At 41.3% G+C, this 17581-nt stretch overlaps 1 protein-coding gene across 3 annotated transcripts in view; it reads left to right on the plus strand.

The window, feature by feature from the left end:
• LOC107091165 (trinucleotide repeat-containing gene 6C protein-like) overlaps window positions 1-17581 on the plus strand; it is a 55170-nt gene that overhangs the window by 34292 nt on the left and 3297 nt on the right. The window contains exons 1-15 of one of the 3 annotated variants that reach the window (XM_015384936.1): window positions 3821-3955; window positions 6542-9031; window positions 10242-10436; window positions 10781-10947; window positions 11122-11199; window positions 11815-12033; window positions 12135-12281; window positions 12537-12656; window positions 12763-12846; window positions 12966-13200; window positions 13288-13452; window positions 14778-14954; window positions 15085-15234; window positions 15552-15662; window positions 17278-17496. In XM_015384936.1, the coding sequence (XP_015240422.1) occupies window positions 3931-3955; window positions 6542-9031; window positions 10242-10436; window positions 10781-10947; window positions 11122-11199; window positions 11815-12033; window positions 12135-12281; window positions 12537-12656; window positions 12763-12846; window positions 12966-13200; window positions 13288-13452; window positions 14778-14954; window positions 15085-15234; window positions 15552-15662; window positions 17278-17496 (4582 nt within the window). In that variant the 5' untranslated portion in view covers window positions 3821-3930. Of the gene's footprint in view, window positions 1-3820; window positions 3956-6541; window positions 9032-10241; window positions 10437-10780; window positions 10948-11121; window positions 11200-11814; window positions 12034-12134; window positions 12282-12536; window positions 12657-12762; window positions 12847-12965; window positions 13201-13287; window positions 13453-14777; window positions 14955-15084; window positions 15235-15551; window positions 15663-17277; window positions 17497-17581 lie in introns of those variants that run through there. The other 2 variants (XM_015384934.1, XM_015384935.1) reach the window with 2 other exon arrangements.

Genomic DNA, 17581 nt, shown 5'->3' on the forward strand with positions numbered 1-17581 from the left:
ACTGAAGAGTCAATGCCAAAATTTGAAGTATTTAAACTAAAGGCACTAAAAGCCACCATTGGGGTGGAAGTCAACACTGACCACTGCCTTAGTGTGGGTACATTTATGAAGTGGATAATGTTGACAAACCTCCAGGCCACAGTGTCTACACCAACAATTTGACCTGCTGGGGGAAGCAAAGCGTCTGAGCAAAGACTTGACAGCTGCAAAAGCCACCATCAGCAGAAGAGGAACCAACTCGTTAAGTGGCAATTTATACCACCCACTCAGATGAGGCTCTGCTTCACTACAGACCACCAGCCATATGGGAGACACCTGTGTGCAGTGTAACCCCGTGGTATGATGCTAGATAGTCATTAAGATGTTAGAAGCAAAGCTCTTAATTTGTGAATGAGGGGAACAACTTGGAGTTTCATCCACATCAGACAGACATTAACCACAGAGAAATCTTGTTATGATGCTTAATAACAACAAATATTAGTCTGCTGCTTCCTCAAGCTTATCAGAATGCAAAAAAACAAAACAAAAAACCCTCCTGTGCCAATTCAAAATTAGATTTTCCTTAAAGATGTATAATATATAATAAAGCCAAGTTTTAATCAGAGAAGGCCATCAAAGAAAGCCAGGAGAGCAAAATATCTTTCCCTCTCAAAAAAAGAAAAAAGAAAAAAGGTAAAAACTTACTTCTGACTTTAGAAAATTAGAAATCTCCTGTCCAGGGGTGATGCTGAGAAACTAGTCCATGCATTTGTTGCTTCAAGGCTGGACTATTGTAATCCTTTACTATCAGGAAGCTGATCCAAAATGCTGCAACCAGAGTTCTGATGAAAATTAAAAAGGGAGATCATATCTTTCATAGAAGCAGCACTGAATATGAATGATCAGCTTTCCTGCCTTTGGCAGCAATGTTTGTAAAAAGAAATCTGTAAAGATTTGATGAGTTTCCTCCATTCTTGTGTCAATTAAAGCCCCAACATGTTCACTGGGAAATGAACTTGGACTAGGCCATCCAGGGTCTGTTGAATTTACTGTTATTTTTTATAATTCTTCAAGAATTTACCCCTAAAATCCTTTTGATATTCATCAAACATTCCATTTTAGGACTATTTTGCTAATCGATTAAACTGTAGATTATTTTTTATTAATAATCAGATAGCAAAAGATCCTTAATGAAGACTTCGTGAAATTAAACCAGGTGAAACTGAAACATTTTCACTCGACAGACAACGATTTTTATCTTATATGCAAATAATATGTAGTTTTTTTTTGTTTTGTTTTGTTTTGTTTTGTTTTGTTTTTTTGTACAATTTTGGTAGAATTACTACTCTAAGCTAAAGCCATGTTTTAGAATCTTAACACTCCAGTTAACAAAAATCGGGTTGGTTAAATTATAAAATGCAATTTACAAATAGCAGAGGCACTCACCCACATTACTTTTAACCATAGTAAGTTCCTGACTTTGCTCCAGCCCTTTAGGTGGCCGTGTTAAGCTTAAAGTGGGTCTGCCGCCACATAGAAAGAAAGAGTGAGTTGCAGCTAGAAATCAGATCCACATAGCAACCTGAAGTGCGTACTTCCAGTTAATTAGGACATTATTAATAAAGTCCTGAAACAATGGACTCTGGACAGACAAGCTTTTAAGGTTCTGAAAACAATGAGTACTTGGAGTGAAATATCTACATGCTTGTAGTTATTGCAAAAAAGCACAGTTGCAAAATTGGTTAAATTGCAATAATTATTTTGTTTTTTAATCAAATATCAAATATTAGTGCATATCCACTGCCATACATTAGTTTCTTATGCCTCTAACAATCTAAATGGATGTGAGTTTGGCTTGTAGTATTTGTTTTGTGCCACGGTGAGGAACTGAAACAACAGATCACTATAATATATGGACTCCAGTTTATGGTCGTTATATAACTTATATTGAAGTAGATGGCCTTTGATGTTACATTATAATCAGGTCATTCTGAAGGTCACATTTGGACTGATCCTTACTGTGATCCTTACTCTTTTTTATGATGTATCAATAGAATATGAACTTTCTAATCCTCAAACAAAGAGGCAGCATGTTTTTTTCAGAGATTTGTGTATTTCCATCCTGAAGGATGTTCATCTGGCTGGCGGCATGCATTGTCAGCTCTGTACCATCTAGTCTCTCCTTCCCTCAGGGACTTCATTAAGCCAGAACCTGTACAGCTGAGGCCCACATTGTCCCTCTAGATCATTTCCTACTCCTGCTGCCAAACATCTATCTTTGTCTTTCACTTTCTATCCTACATATCTTTCTACTGTGCAAACCTGCTATTTCCTTCCCATTACACGACAGTCTAGTCACAAAAGAAATGTAAACATTTCTTACCAAAAAACAATGTAGCATTTTTTAGTATTTGTACATACAGCATAAATCAGTGCAGAACTGTCAATGTTAAAAGCCATACTGTCAATTACTGCTACGTCTATTAATTCTTATAAAATGTAACCAAAGTGTTTTTGTAATTTATACTTTTACTTGCAAATTCCTGTTTCTCTGTTTTATTAAATATAACATGACAAAAAGCTTCTTAACCAAACTTTTCAGCTGTAATTATAACAGAAATAATTAAAATAACAAAATTCTGCTGGTATTCAAACAACCAAAACTCTTTGGTTACAAGGATCTATTATTCATCCATAAACCTAATGGTTATTTAGGTTTTTTATGTCCTCAATGTTTGGTGTTAAGATGAGAGTAAACCTTTTGACAACAAGCAGTCTGGTTTATTGTGAGGTCGAGGTTTAATATGAAACAAAGGATAAATATGTCTAAAATCCACGGATGGATGGGAGATCTGTCAGGTTGTGGGTCAGATTCCCTTTCCCGGTCTCTTGAATTCTTGTTAGCTTCATGGCACCATGTTGGCTTTCACATCACAGGACATTTGACGTAAAAATCTGAAAAAAGAAAACTTTGGCAATCGTGTTTCATTCAGTCATGTAATGATCCAAGAAAAATGGCTACTTAAACAATTATTAAGCATAGATCCTGAATAAACAAAAACCTGGTGGCCTAAACCAAGTCTGGAATTTGCAATTATAGTGGACAGAAGAAGGGGTGGAACCAAAGCCATAATAGGAGCCTGTTTCCCACCAAACATTGACTTATTGTTGTTGTGAGGATGCTGGGATAATTTGTAAACAATGGCGGCGTTGATCCAATGGGCCTCTGCTCTCTTTCTTTTACCAGCCTACATGTCCTTCCTGTCCTCCTCTCTCCGTAACATGGATATTTTTAGAGCTTCTCTTTATTGTCATATTTCCTTGCAGCTCTAGCACCATACCGGGTTTCAAATAACTAACAATTAATAATTATCTCTGGTTAACTTCATAGTAAAATGAGCTTCTCTTGCTCTCATTTTGCTGTCGCTGCTATGAAAGAGTCTCTCCTTTGTGGGCTGCAGTGCTAATTGAAGACAGAGTGAAATATTTAGTGACAGTTTTGAACAGATGAAAGATACGAGGGAAAGCCTGTAGAGTCAGAAGTGTCCTCTTCTTTTGTTGTTGTTTTTCTTGATTGAGAGTGCCCAATGAGAGTCTGCACACACACGCGCTCACACCAGTCATGTTTCATTGCTTTTCCAGGATGGGAAAATATCCTCTGTCAGGACAGGAATAGAATGCGATATAAATAAAGCCGGAGGGAGTCGATAGATGGGAGAGGAGAGACCCGGCCAAAGCAGTGTTGGTGGGAGGGACGAAGCGAGACGGGTGAGGGAGGGAGAGAGGAAGGAAGGTGTGGAGGAGGTGGGATGGGGGTTGTTTCATGCCGCGCAAGAGCTGTGCAACTTCTTGGCAGCATTTCAGAAATGAGCCTCAGAAGCTTGGCGAGCCGAGCAGACATATTGAGACAAGGATGGTCGCTGCGTTGCCTGAAACATAGCTCTGTTCAGGATGGTTGGGAGGCACCTCTCTACAGGTATTTGGTTGCTGTGTCTCCTCTTTTTTTCCTGTATGTGTTTTCTGCTTCTCTCTGTCTATTCTTTGTTTTTTTTTCGGCAGCTTGTATCTACATAGTCTGGATGAGGACTTTTTAACCATTGCAGATGCAACAACAGTGCAATTTGAGTGCTCAGTTTTGAGATCATTGCGTTTATCATTGCGAGCGAGATGCGTGCCTTCGAAGCAGTAGTGGAGCTGCAGACAGTAGATCAGAGGCTTTTTGGCTCTCATTCAGCACTGAGAAAATGGCGGTCCTGCACTTTTACAGCAGAGAGACGCCACAGAACGACAGCGCTGTGTGTCAGAAACACAGTGCCCTCTTTTCCCCCCCTCCTTCCTTGCTCTCTCACTACATCCTCTCTCCTTTCTATGTAGTGACGACTGATGTGGTAAGCTTGAAAACAGGAGGTGTCACACAAATATTGTCACATCCCCCATCCAGTTGTGACAGAGTTACTGTATTTGTATGCAAACTGTGTTCTTGTGAAGGGGGAATGTAAACAAGAACCGATATAGCATGAGGATTGGATCAAAATAATGAAGCAAGGCTGCGTTAGCTTCATCATCACATCTCTGATGTTCCAAAATAGAGCTAGAAGTTTTCCAGATGGGTGGCAGCAGAGAAAAAGACAGGTTTCCCCAGTGATGTTGTAGCGAGGGTGTAAAGAAGTGGTGCGTCAGGATAAGTAAAGGTCATGGCTTTGCAGTTTGGAGTTAATAAGCCAAAGATGAGCAAGCTCTAAGAACTCGTCTTTGAATAAATCTGACTTGGAACTAGGATATGAGAGCTCTTCTGTGGGGATGTAGGTGGTGCTTTACCTTGTTAAGATGGAATAATTTGAATGATTAGGTTTAAAGCTTTTGAAGGACTACTTCTATTGAATCTTATCATGCTAGAATAATTTTCTTAATTTAGAAGGAAATCGTTTTTTTATATATATCTGTAAATATGGATTTATGTTGGTACTGTATTGTCATTTCAAGTTCAAATATTTAATTTAGAAGTCATGTTCTGATTGGTTTAGAATATTTGCCCAAATACACAACTTTGACTCTTTTCACAATTGATTTGGAAAACTTAAAGAAATTCTTTTTATATTTATTTCTGTGCCCTGCTTAGAGACTCGTAGATCCATTTACTGTTTATGATGTGTACCGGATCTTTGAAAGATAACACCCACAACATCACAGATCTTCCCCCATACTTATTACTTCCTATATTCCTCCTTTTATGGCTGCATCATTATTTTGCTAATCATTTAATCTGTTGATTTAAATTTTTGGATTAATTGATTTTATGATCAGGTGCTTTCTGGGAGATTTTTTTACAGAATCACTTGAAGCTAAAACTGTGCCACTTCAGGAGATTGGGCGGTGTAGTTTAGTGACAAGGATTTAAATCTTTAGTGCAACATTTATGCTTTGGTACAGTTTTGGCTTAATGATTCATCTGACCGGTTACTTTGAGCAAATAGCATGTATTGGAGACGATTTTCTCCACTTAACAACTAAGCAATTGCTGAAGTTATTGATTATGTCAATACTCAATTCATTGTGATTAATCCAATTAATTGTTTGGGCCCCAGTGCACGAAGTGGGGTATTGGTGGCTCCCAAGATGCAATGCTTTGTTGTGCTCTCAAAATGTGAGCTTCGAGAATATGTATGTTTAGCTCCCTTCCCATGTAAAATGTCAATTATGGATTGATTAAAAAGATTCAGTGACATACATCTTAAAAGAAATTGCTGGGTATTAAAATAATTGTGCCAGTGTTGAATTGTAGAAAAATTATTTTCTCAACTTCTTCTTCACTACAAAATTGTTTTTTGCAAATAAAACCAAAACCTATACTCGTGCTTGATAGTATACTTACTCTCCCATTAAAGAAAATTATAAATTAACACTAGTAAGTGAAATAACACAAAGCCGAAAAATATTGAAAAAAATATTGATTTAGAAATTTTGTTTAAACCTTGCTCATGAACAGTGAATAGATTTATTTATATATATAAATTCAGAAGCAATGCCATGATTTCCATTTTTCTATTATTATTCTATTGTTTATTTTACTGGCAGCTGATTTTATTTTCTGCCTTTAATACAAGAGTATGTGAACTTTCAAGCACAAATGTATATCAAGATGTATTTCTTAATTTCAATTGAAACATAATTTTCAAATTGATATAAACAAAAAAGAAAGCCTCAAGATCTGCCAATAACACAACTCACTGTGTGACATTTTAGAAATATTTACATTGGAGAAACATACCACATAGAACTACATAAAACCCAAAACGTAAGACAACACCGTATTTATATATTGAAATAACGTAACTGTGTTTAAAAGTCATATTACAGTTGATGAATAAAACTGAATTGTGATATTTACTGATATCAAATTATTGTCCATCCCTATACCAAATGCAGTTAAAGACAAATGGCATTTAGAAGTAAACGGCTTAGATGCTTAAATGTTATTCTGTACATTTTGTGAAATCATGTCTCTCTACCTTCTTCGCTCATTGTTTTTTTCTTTTCTTTCTCTCTCTCTCTCCATGTATAGTACTGCCCCCGCATAGTGGCCAATTAACGCAGTATGATAACCCCTGCTGGGGTAACCTGCCAGCCAACAGAAGTGCCACAAGTGCTGCATCTTCCACCAGTTCCAGTGGCTGGGATCCACTAATTATTGACCAGAAGGACTCAGCGGCTTGGCCTTCTATTACCCTCAGTCAGAGCCAGGCTTCTCCAGTAGGATGCCCTTTGGACACTGACCCTGGTCACCTGACCACCAGCAGCAGTAGTTCAAGCAGTAGTTGTAGTGCAGTGAGTATGGCCACAGGAGCCAATAGTCAGACAGGCCACTTCCCTGCCAACCACCTTAACAGTAAAGCCAACAGTGGTCCTAGCCCTGTCAATCATACTGGAACCAGCATGCTCTCAAGCCAGGTTTCAACCAATCGCAGTTGGGGATCTGGCCCAGGACCTTCACATTACTCCCCTCAGTCCTCAGTGGGTAATGAAGGAAAGTGTGACAGCCCAGTGGGAGGAGGTGGCAGCAGGGGCTGGGGTTCCTCTTCGTCATCCTCCACCAACAATTTTAACTTGAACCTAAACCCTAATGCCAACCCATCAGCATGGCCCATGTTGGGGCATGATGGAGGAGGTACAGGGGCAGGCAGCTCAGGTGGAGCCAACGCCATTTCATCTCCTCAACCTACACCTAATCTCTGTAACCCTCCTGGCCCCCCACCAACCCAAACCAGTGCCTGTTCTGGAGTCAACAATAACAGCAAGTCTTCGGGGATTGGCAGTGCATGGGGTACCATAACGACTTCTGAGGAGTCGCACCTCACTCCTTCCACGAATGTGTCTTTCAGTTCTGAACCTCAAAACCTTAAAACTGATGGACCAAATCAGACTAAAAAACATGAACCTCCGAGCCCGATCCAAAACTTGTCTGGTTGGGGCAACTCCTCTGTTGGCATGGGTCCTATGGGGCAGTCTCAGCTGGCGGGTTCACAGGTCAACGGGGAAGATGGCAACTCTTTGTGGGGTAACAGTGGCAATACAAAGCCAACTTCATCAAAGGAAGGACCTGGCTGGGACTCTGCTTTGGTCAATGTGGGGGGTGGTGCCCGAAACTCTGGAGGCTGGGGCGAACAGTCCAGTGGAGACTGGGGGAAACAGCACAGTGAAGAGGCGCAGGGAGGCTGGGACGCTCCCAGCTCTCCTCCCCAGGACTCACAAGCCAATACTTGGAACAGAGCTGCGAGCACAGCTGGTGCCAGTGAAGGAAGCAGTGACAGCACGGAGGGATTTCCCCGACGAAGGGATGGCCCAACAAGGGAGAAAGTGGTTCCTTTGCTCCCTGCCCAGGATCTGGACCCCAGAGTGCTCTGCAACACCGGTTGGGGACAGACCCCTGTACGCCAGCACACAACATGGGACATGGATGACTCGAAACGCAAGAACGATGCTGGCGCTGAATCATGGGGCTCTGGTCCTGCTGCTTCAAGCGATGTCCAGGGACCCTCAAACACTAACAAGGCCCCCACTCAGAGGTCTGATTCTGGGAATAAAAATGATGTGCCTAGTTCACAGGGACCTTCTGGTTGGGGTGGCAGCATGGCAGCTTCACATACACCCAGCTCTGGTTGGGGAGACCCACCCACCACCGTAAAACACCCAACAGGGCCTAGTGGATGGGGTAACCCTCCAACAGGAGGCCCTACCAACAGCATACCCAAGAGCGGTGCTCAGTCTTGGGGGGAGGAGAAATCATCTGGATGGGATGATTCACATGGCAAGTCAGCAGCCCAGGGCTGGGGTGAGCAACCCAAAACATCAAACTCCTGGGGCAGCAGTGGAGGAAGCAATAACTCTGGGGACTGGGGAGAACCTGAGGAGAGTAAAAAGTGTTCATCTGGACCCGACTGGGCAGGAGAATCAGGAAACTGGAAGGAAAACAAAAGAGAATGGGGAATGTCTACTTCCGGACATGGAGGTTCTGCAGCTGGAAGCAGTGGAGGCTGGGGAGATTCTGCACCACAGCGCCCATGCGGACCCCCTCAAGGCTGGATGGGCAAGCCCCAGGATGGGCCAAATAGTACTAGTGGAGGGGGGGCTATGGGCTCTTGGGGTGGTCAGGGCTCTGTGAAGCCGGCCAGCTGGGGTGGTGCTAAGAAAGAAGCGTCAAATGAGCCGACAGGCTGGGAAGAGCCCTCTCCACCTTCAATCCGTCGCAAAATGGAGATAGATGACGGGACCTCGGCCTGGGGCGACCCCGGTGCTTACAATAAGGCCGTCAACCTGTGGGATAGGAACAACCCGGGGATGGTCCAAGCTAAAGTTACCACAGGAGGCAATAACCCTCCAAATTCTGGCAACAACCATACTCATGCTCACAATCACTCCTATCACGGGCCACCTGCACCTCTACAGAACCATAGCCCAAACACTCCAAACCCAGGCCCTAGCAGTGGGCCAATCGAACCTGCGGTACAACACCAATCTGGGATGCCTCACATCAGGGGTCCTCTCATAGCTCAAGGTAAGATAGCAATAATATTTTACAATTTCCTACAGTGAAACTTAGCTAGACTCACCAGCGCTAACTTGTTCTGACATATTTCTCAGCTTAGATGTCTTGTCTCTTTTGTTATTCGACATGCCAAACATGAAAGCGGTTTAGGTAGTCAGCACAGTGCACCCTTAAGCTCCAATCTGTTGATCCACTTAAGGTAAAATCTTGACCTAGATTGCTCTGCTAGGATTTACTCCTGATCAGAGAGGCACTGGTGGCTCTGGCGGTTCAACCTGCTCTTCATGATTGAAAACATAATTTTATCAATAGCCGGTCAAATCCAAGAAGAGTTTACAATATGCAACGTGAACATTTATTGGAACTGTTTGTATGGAAGCTGCAGTCTGTCAATAAGTTGAGTAGAAGGAGGTGACACAGGCTCCCAAGACGCCAACTAAGGGCAGATGCCCCCTGCTGTTTCCCATTAGAACCTACCAGCTGTTACTGCTGGTAAATATACCTCATATCAGACACTTTTATTTGTTTCCTAACATAAGAATGGATTAAAAACAAAGAACAATTCTTACGTTCATAACAGAATGTCAGGATAAAATAAGACCATGTATTTCTGTAGGTCTGTGTAGCTCTCTGGCAAAACATAGCAGAAGGTTGAATGTTAACTATAATTTAGGAGCAGCTTTTAGAACCTGACCTTTCCCTAGCGGGAGAGCTAAGTTGGGCCTGGCATTGCTGCAGGTATAGCAGCAGAGCCATGCTACTCATGCCAAAACTCACTGGGACGAGCCAGATCCTAAACGGGCCCTGCCTACTTCTGTCCACAGTTCTGCTCAGCCCAGCCGTCTTCTACCTCCCTGCAGGCCTGTTTGGCACCACTCTTACCAAAAGATACGTGTCTGACAGCCTTAAGCAGACACTCCTGTTGCTTTTAATAAATAATAAGGATGCGAAAAATATATAACTCGTGTAATTTCCATGAATCTTAAAAAAGCTTATAAAGGAATTTTAAAGGTTTGATTGAGATTCTGACATTGAGTTTAGCATCACATAAATGGAGAATGGTAGCCCAATGTCTCAATGCAAGGACTCCAGAAATCTACAGAAAATCTTTCATTATTTACACTATGAGAGTTCTAAGAAGCATGTAATCTGTCAACATGTTTGGCGACTTTTGTTGAGTTTCCCCGTTGATGAGCTCCTGTCCTTGTGTGACCTCCAGGTTGGGGAGAGCTTTCCAGCTCACACACAAAATCTGAGAGCTCTTGGGGAGAGCCTGTGCCCTCTCCAGTCAGCGTGGATAATGGCACATCTGCTTGGGGCAAACCCACTGGGAGCCCAGGGGGCTGGGGAGACGGCAACCCAGACAATTACAGCAGGAGCAACCCAGCAATGACGGCAGCACCTGGAAAACCTGGTAAAAAAAAACAAAAAAAAACTAATCTGCATACCTGATCCTGCTTAATATTACTGAAGAGTAATCTTCTTCACTGCTGATATGTTACAAGAAAATCAAGAATTGTTCCTGTGATTAGTCAAGGACATCAGTATGATGCAAGGGCAGCCTACTTATAAAGCTACAGTGACCCCATGTGGCTGATTATGTCAAATGATCATGTTGCTATAAATAGTAAAGTTAAATTCTACTAATTTACAATTTCGTTTTCTACAAACAATCCCATATTTTAATCCAATTTGATTTCATGTTTGTGTTTCATAATCTAAAGTTGGAATTTCAATTTTCTGTTGCTTGCTTTCCAGCCTCCAAACCTATGCAAGATGGATGGGGAGGAGGAGGTGAAGAGCTGAGCCTTTCAGGGGGTCAGTGGGATTCTGAGGAGGGAGACATGTGGAACAGCACAGCCTCCCAGGAGAGCAACTCTTCCTGTAACTCCTGGGGAAATTCCTCCAAAAAAGTCCCACCAAAAGTACGAAGCTGTTAATTACAAGATTGTAACATGTTCGCACATATATGCATGGTGTTTCCTTTAGAAATCATTTTAGTTTTTACCATTTTGTTAATACATTGTGCAAAGTTTATGCTCCTTTATGATATCTTTATTTCTTAGTGTTTATATTTTTTTGTTTATTTTTAACTTCAGGTGAAGATACCAGGGAAACAGGAAGATGCCTGGATCTTGAAACAGCTCATCAAACAGCTCACAGACATGGGCTTCCCTGTAAGTTAAATTGATTCATCATTAAGAATTTAGCAAATCAAACTTTTATAAGGTGTAACATCAGGCCTCTTCTACACAATCATTGGTGGTTCAAATTATTAAACTTTTAGCAAAACGGTTGCAATTGAAAAAACTCAGCTGATGAGAGTATAGCCGTTAGTCCTATTCCATAAATCCTGTGAAAATCAAAGTAAACTTTTCAGCCTGAAGCAGAAAACTTGCAACAACTAAACCATATCTTTCAACCTAGATAGTAGTGGAAGAATATGAAAGACTCCTTTGCTTCTTTTTTTATTATAGAACAGGTTTTTAAGTTATTTATGATACATGTGGTCAGGATTTGTTTTGGTCTCACACATGAAATTCTAATAAACAAGAAAAGGGTTAATGATGTAGTATGGCAACATAGAAAAAGGCAAAAGAGTGTGAGGCCATCAAGAAAACGCTGCAAGAAAAACCCTCATCACTCATTTATTACATGTCTTTTATACTTGTGTTCTAAAGGTTCATTAAAACACTTCTTTTAAATGTTTAGTGGATGAAGGTGGTTTATATACTGCACGTTTGTGTCTCAGCTGCAGTACTGATTGTTTTTTGTTTGTTTATTTTTTTCAGAGGGATCCAGCAGAGGAGGCTTTGCGGAGCAACAATATGAACTTGGATCAGGCTATGAGTTCCCTGCTGGAGAAGAAGACAGAGATCGACAAGCGCGGGATGGGGATTGGCAGCCATGACTACAACAACGGGCTCATCAACAAGCCCATGAGCTGCCCCCGGCCTCCGCTTCTTTCCAAAGACCCCTCAGCAGATCCTCGCCTGCCCTTCATTGATAAGGTGATAACCTTTAATATGTGTGTTAATAGGCAGGAATTATCGTGTGAAGATCTTAAGGATTAAACCTGACAGGATTGTTGGATTTTATTGTTTCCCTAAAGATGCAGAGTGGAATGTTTGGTGGAGGTGGAGCAGCACAAGCCCGGGCCATGCAGCAACCGCAGCCGCCTCCTCAGCCACCAGTGCCGTCTCTCAGCTCCTCTCAGCCTAGTCTACGTGCTCAAGTGCCTCAGTTTCTCTCCCCTCAGGTACAGTCACACCTGGAGAAACATTTACACTTATATGTTCCCTGATTCATGCTTCGCTACATCAGCTACACTCGCTCATTCAACTGAACATGAAAGGTTCTGCATAGGAAATGATGGAAGTTGGGATTGTTGCCTTTTTAGCATCATTAATAACGTTTTTATTGGTGTCTATGCATTACTGTAACAACTGAACATGTAAACTTAAAAAACTTCTCAATTTCATAAAGGTCTTGTCTGTCTAATGTTCCCTAACAGGTTCAAGCACAGCTCTTACAGTTTGCAGCAAAAAACATTGGTCTGAATCCTGCACTTTTAACCTCACCAATAAACCCTCAACACATGACCCTTCTAAACCAACTTTACCAGCTGCAACTGGTGAGTGTATTAACGTTTAATCACATCACGCTTAAAGGCTCTCCTATGTGTCATTTCATCTGTTATGAGGTAAAGATGATCAGACCTTTTTGTGTTCCCTCCACAGGCATACCAGCGTTTACAGATTCAACAGCAAATGTTGCAGGCACAGCGTAATGTTTCTGGCCCCATTCGGCAACAAGAGCAGCAAGTAAGATTTTCTGCAAAGAAGTGTCCTTTTTTGGGGTCTTAAAATCACAGAAACATATTCATTCTTATGTGGACGGTTTTATATTTTAGATGCTAACTGTTTCCGTCTTGTTATCACAGGTTGCACGTACAATCAATAACATGCAGCAGCAGATCCAGCAGCACCAACGTCAGCTGGCCCAGGCTCTGCTCATGAAGCAGCAGCAACAGCAGCCCTCCCACTCAGGCCTGCATCCTGGTGGGGCCAAAACTCCTCTGGATTCCTACTCTGGTCACCCCCAGACTCCACTCCTCTCTGACCTGCAGACCAAAGAGCCGCAGTCATCTCCCAGCCCCTACAGCCCCTATGCTCTTTGTGAGTGTTTAAAAACCTAATTCTGGGATTCTGACAGAGAAAAGGTTTTACAGCAGCTTTTTTTTTTTTTTTTCCATGTGCCTTCAGCTGGACTGAATCCAAATATGAATCACAACTGTATGGATGTGGGTGGTCTTCCTCTGAAGGACCCACCTTTACCGCAGTCCCGGCTGTCACAGTGGACACATCCAAACTCCATCGAAAGCCTCTCTGGAAATTCTTCTCCTCTTGAGCCCAACCTGGGAAAACATGGTAAGAGAAAATATCAGTGTGCATTTATTTTGACATCAGTGAAGCACTTCAAAATAAAAGCTTTCAACTGGAGCCAGATTTTTAAACAGAAATCTGTTTAAACTCAATGTTTTTTTTTAAATGCTTCCTGTATTAGTTATATGTTGTTCTTCAAAGTTACAGGAAAGTATCAGAGCTTAGATTTGGCATATAGATTAATCTGAGAGGACTTTTTGAAATACCAACAATGACATCTGCTAGCCTTCATCTTATTGCGGTTATAAAATATTCTTAATTATCCAGTTACTAATCACAGATTATATGAATGTTATTTTTTTTCCTTTAATTATAGGTATTTATTTGTACTTCCTGTTTTTTTTAGTAAAAGTTGGCCTGTAAGGAAGAAAATTAAAAGGCAGGAACGAAAAGAGAAATAATTCATATTTACTATGTTAATTCAGGAAAACTTTGTGGCTGATGTTTTTCATAGTACTTAATTCTACATTATAATTTAAACGTAAAAATAACTTTAAAACATCATAGCGTACATTACAGATCTTTTGCAGAAGTTTGCCACCCTCTGGCGTCAAGTTGTTATGACATCAGTGCTGTGTACAGGCATGGGGGAGGAAAAAGGAAAAGCTTTTGTTTAGAGGTATAATGTAATCTGAGGTAATAAAGTTACAAATATTGGGTTATTTTGAACAGAGCATCTAAACCTTTCTAGCAAGAAGAGGTTCCTCCTTGATAAAAGTTTCCCCAATATTTACTCGCCTTATTCTGTCCCCAGTCAGACTCCTCTTCCATCCCTTTTGTTGCACTAAACAGAAGTTTTATTTTCCTAAAATAAGTTGAGTGTGTAGAATGAGACAGAGCAGCAGCTGACATCCAGGCGCACGCTATAAGGATCTGATCCGGCTGAACTAATCGAGCCTATAGAGGCGACTGCAGTAAACAGTGTCCTTATAGTGCCTGGCATTTTACATGGCAGGCACTATAAGGGCATGTATTAAAAAAAAACTTTTTAGCCTTGTGCAATGCACCTTTACGTTTGAAATAAACCACTCTCCAACATATCTCTAAATCTAGCTGATTTTATTTTAGGGTCTTATAGCATAAGTAAAGTTCTAACTGTAAAATGTTTTCATAAAAACACTACAATTCTAATAAAATTTATATTTTTAATGTTAATAGTTCATATACAATTTAAACTTAGTCCATTAGAGAATTTGAGTAAAAACCAGATATAAAGATGGTTACTTATTATAAAGCTAAAAACAAATAGTTTCTGTTCGTTATATTTCAAATTGTAATATTCTAGCTTCATATTATCATGTATTTCCCAGGCGCCAACCTCGGCCCACCTGGAAAGCCCCCTCAGATGGACGACTCGTACAACCCCTACAATCTGATATCCAGTTCAGAGTCTCCCAGCAGCCCCCTGGTTCCTCCAGAGAGCTGGGGTCCGGGCAAGAACAGCAGCGATAAGATGGCCAATGGGACCAATATCAACTGGCCTCCAGGTGGGAAACAGCTGGAGGGAGTCCTGCTGTTTTATATTCCTAACCAGTTTGGCAGCTTCCTTTGTTAATAGACTCAAACGGTCAGCACAAATGTTCTTTTTTAGCTAATTCTGTGTTTCTTTTGGTTTAGAGTTTTGTCCTGGTGTACCTTGGAAAGGTCTGCAGAATATCGACCCGGAGACCGACCCCAATGTAACTCCTGGCAGTGTCCCCAGTGGACCTACTATCAACACCAACATCCAAGATGTCAACCGTTACCTCCTCCGGGACAGGAGTGGAAGTAAGACTTGAGAACCAACTGCTTTCAGAATTAGAAATGAAAGGGGGAAAAAAAACTTTTTGGGTATATATATATATATATATATTCAAAGATAGTAAAACGTTATAAATGGCAGCTTCCATCAGAAAATCCTGCTTCTTCTTTCCGTGTTCTTCATTTTCCTACCTTTAATTTCTGCTATATCCATCGTCACCTGCAAGCTGACGCTTTTCTGAGTGAACATTTTTTCTGTATGTTTTTTTCTTTATACCATTTTCTCTCTTTGCTACGTTTTCTTTGTGTTTGTCTTTCTGTTTGTGTTGCTGGCATCGCTTTAGGCTCCTCTCCCACCTCATCTCAGAGCGAGGCTCTGCCTCCGTCCACCGATTGGCCAGTCAGTGCCTACACTAGCTCTTTCAGTCTTTCCTCCTCGGAGATGGACGACGCAGGTACATTGTTTATCCAAAACCTCTTTTCCTCTCACATTGCAGTAACTGAATCCCTGCAGACAGGCTTCCCTCTGATCTTTTTCCGCATTTTGCCACCTTACAACCACCACATTAGTTTGCATTTGCACAGGAAGCTGCTGGAGGAAGCGGCTTAGGAGCCAGCAGCTGAACCAAGTCCAACGGCAAATCTGATAAAACTTTAAATTAATGTTCAAATGTGCTTAAAATTAGCTTAAGCTTGAACACTTTTAGGCTCAAAGCTGTTGGGAACAGTCTTACAGTATCTCTGCTATTGGAGTAAAATAAAGTTTCTACAAAAGGTTGATACAGGATGGGTGAACATTAATGCATTCAGTGCTTAGATTTTATTTTAAAAAATAAGCAAACTTTGCATAATTCACCTTATCTTTTCATAATGATGCATTACTTTGTCAGCAGACTGTAAAGTGACATGTGAAAAAGTTAAGAGGGTCCTATTACGTCATTGTCACATGTAGACCTCCACCCACATCATTCATGTCACCTCTCTACATGGCCTCCTTCTTTTCTTGAATTTTATCCAGAGCAAATTTCCCGTCGAGTGTCGATCTAAATGTGTATGTTCTCTGAAACAGTGAGGATTTTATGGTGTTGATTCTCCGTGTTTAAAAAGCCAGCGACTGACTGAGCAAACAGTAGCAGCTATAGAACAGTTTCTATAGAAGTTTCTCATCAACCTGTCAGTGCAGCATCACTGTCGGTCTTTTATAAACTGTGTTTCTAATCAGAGGAAACGAAAGCACTCCTATGCAGTTATTTGGCTACGCATTGTCTGAAAAAGCATCTAAAATTGTCTTCCTTGTGTCCTACACCCTTCTTTCCTTATTGCTTTCCTCCCTTTATTCTTCCATTTCCTTTAATCTTGTTTTCCTCCTAATTTTATTTTACTTCCTACCCTGGTGTTGCTTCTTCCATGTGTCCTTCTTTTCATTTTTTTTCTTCTTCCTTGGATCCTACCTCCCTCTCTCTCTTATGTACTACATCCTTCCCTTTTATGGGTCCTTTAATTTCTTTACGTCATTCTTTGTCTCATTTCTGTTTTCTTCCTGGTCTCCTTCTTTTCTTCCTTCCACCAAGCTGACTTTCTCCTTGTCTTCTTCTTCCTTGCTCCCTTGTATCCTTTGCACCTTCTATTTTTTTTTTTTTTTTCAGATTTTCCAGGTTCATTATTCAAAACCTGCCAGCCTATGAAGTGAAATTATAACAATCTTAAATATTTGAAAAGTATCATATTTTTGAGTATATAAAAAAGACATGAAGTACAGTAGGTGTAAGAGCTTAGACCACTGGCACCTTTTTCCCACCTATAGATCATGTTCTGTCAAATTCTTTGCCTATTGTCCCCCATTTTTATCAAAGGTAAAGGTAAAATGACAAGATTTCAGGTGATCCAGAAAAATATAGTCTCCTGATGCCATTTCTTTGACCTGGTATTCCTAGAGGTTTTCAGAAAGTCCAGCACCATGGAGGTATATTTAGTCAGATGTTGTGGTTTCCCTTTAAAGACCGAGATGCAGAGCATCTTCCAGCCATCTGGTTTTGTAAACCAACGACCTCCTTCCTCTTCTCCATCCAGGCAAACTGTCAGAGATGAAATCAACCTGGTCTCCAGGTCCCATCTCTCACAGCCAGGCGTCTCTGTCCCACGAGCTTTGGAAGGTCCCCCAGGGTCCACGGAGCAGCACCACAGCTCCTTCCCGCCCCCCGCCTGGCCTCACTAACACAAAGCCCTCCTCCACCTGGGGCGGGAACTCTCTGGGTTTGGCCCAAGGATGGAGCAGCTCCTACAGCACAGGTAGAGCTACACTATACTGCAGGGTTTTTGTTTTTACTAGCAACACTCCTGGAGATGTTCTGTTGTTTTTCTACAGTAATGACGT

Source organism: Cyprinodon variegatus, unplaced genomic scaffold (assembly GCF_000732505.1).
Source record: "Cyprinodon variegatus isolate N-32 unplaced genomic scaffold, C_variegatus-1.0 Scaffold327, whole genome shotgun sequence".
Taxonomy (NCBI): domain Eukaryota; kingdom Metazoa; phylum Chordata; class Actinopteri; order Cyprinodontiformes; family Cyprinodontidae; genus Cyprinodon; species Cyprinodon variegatus.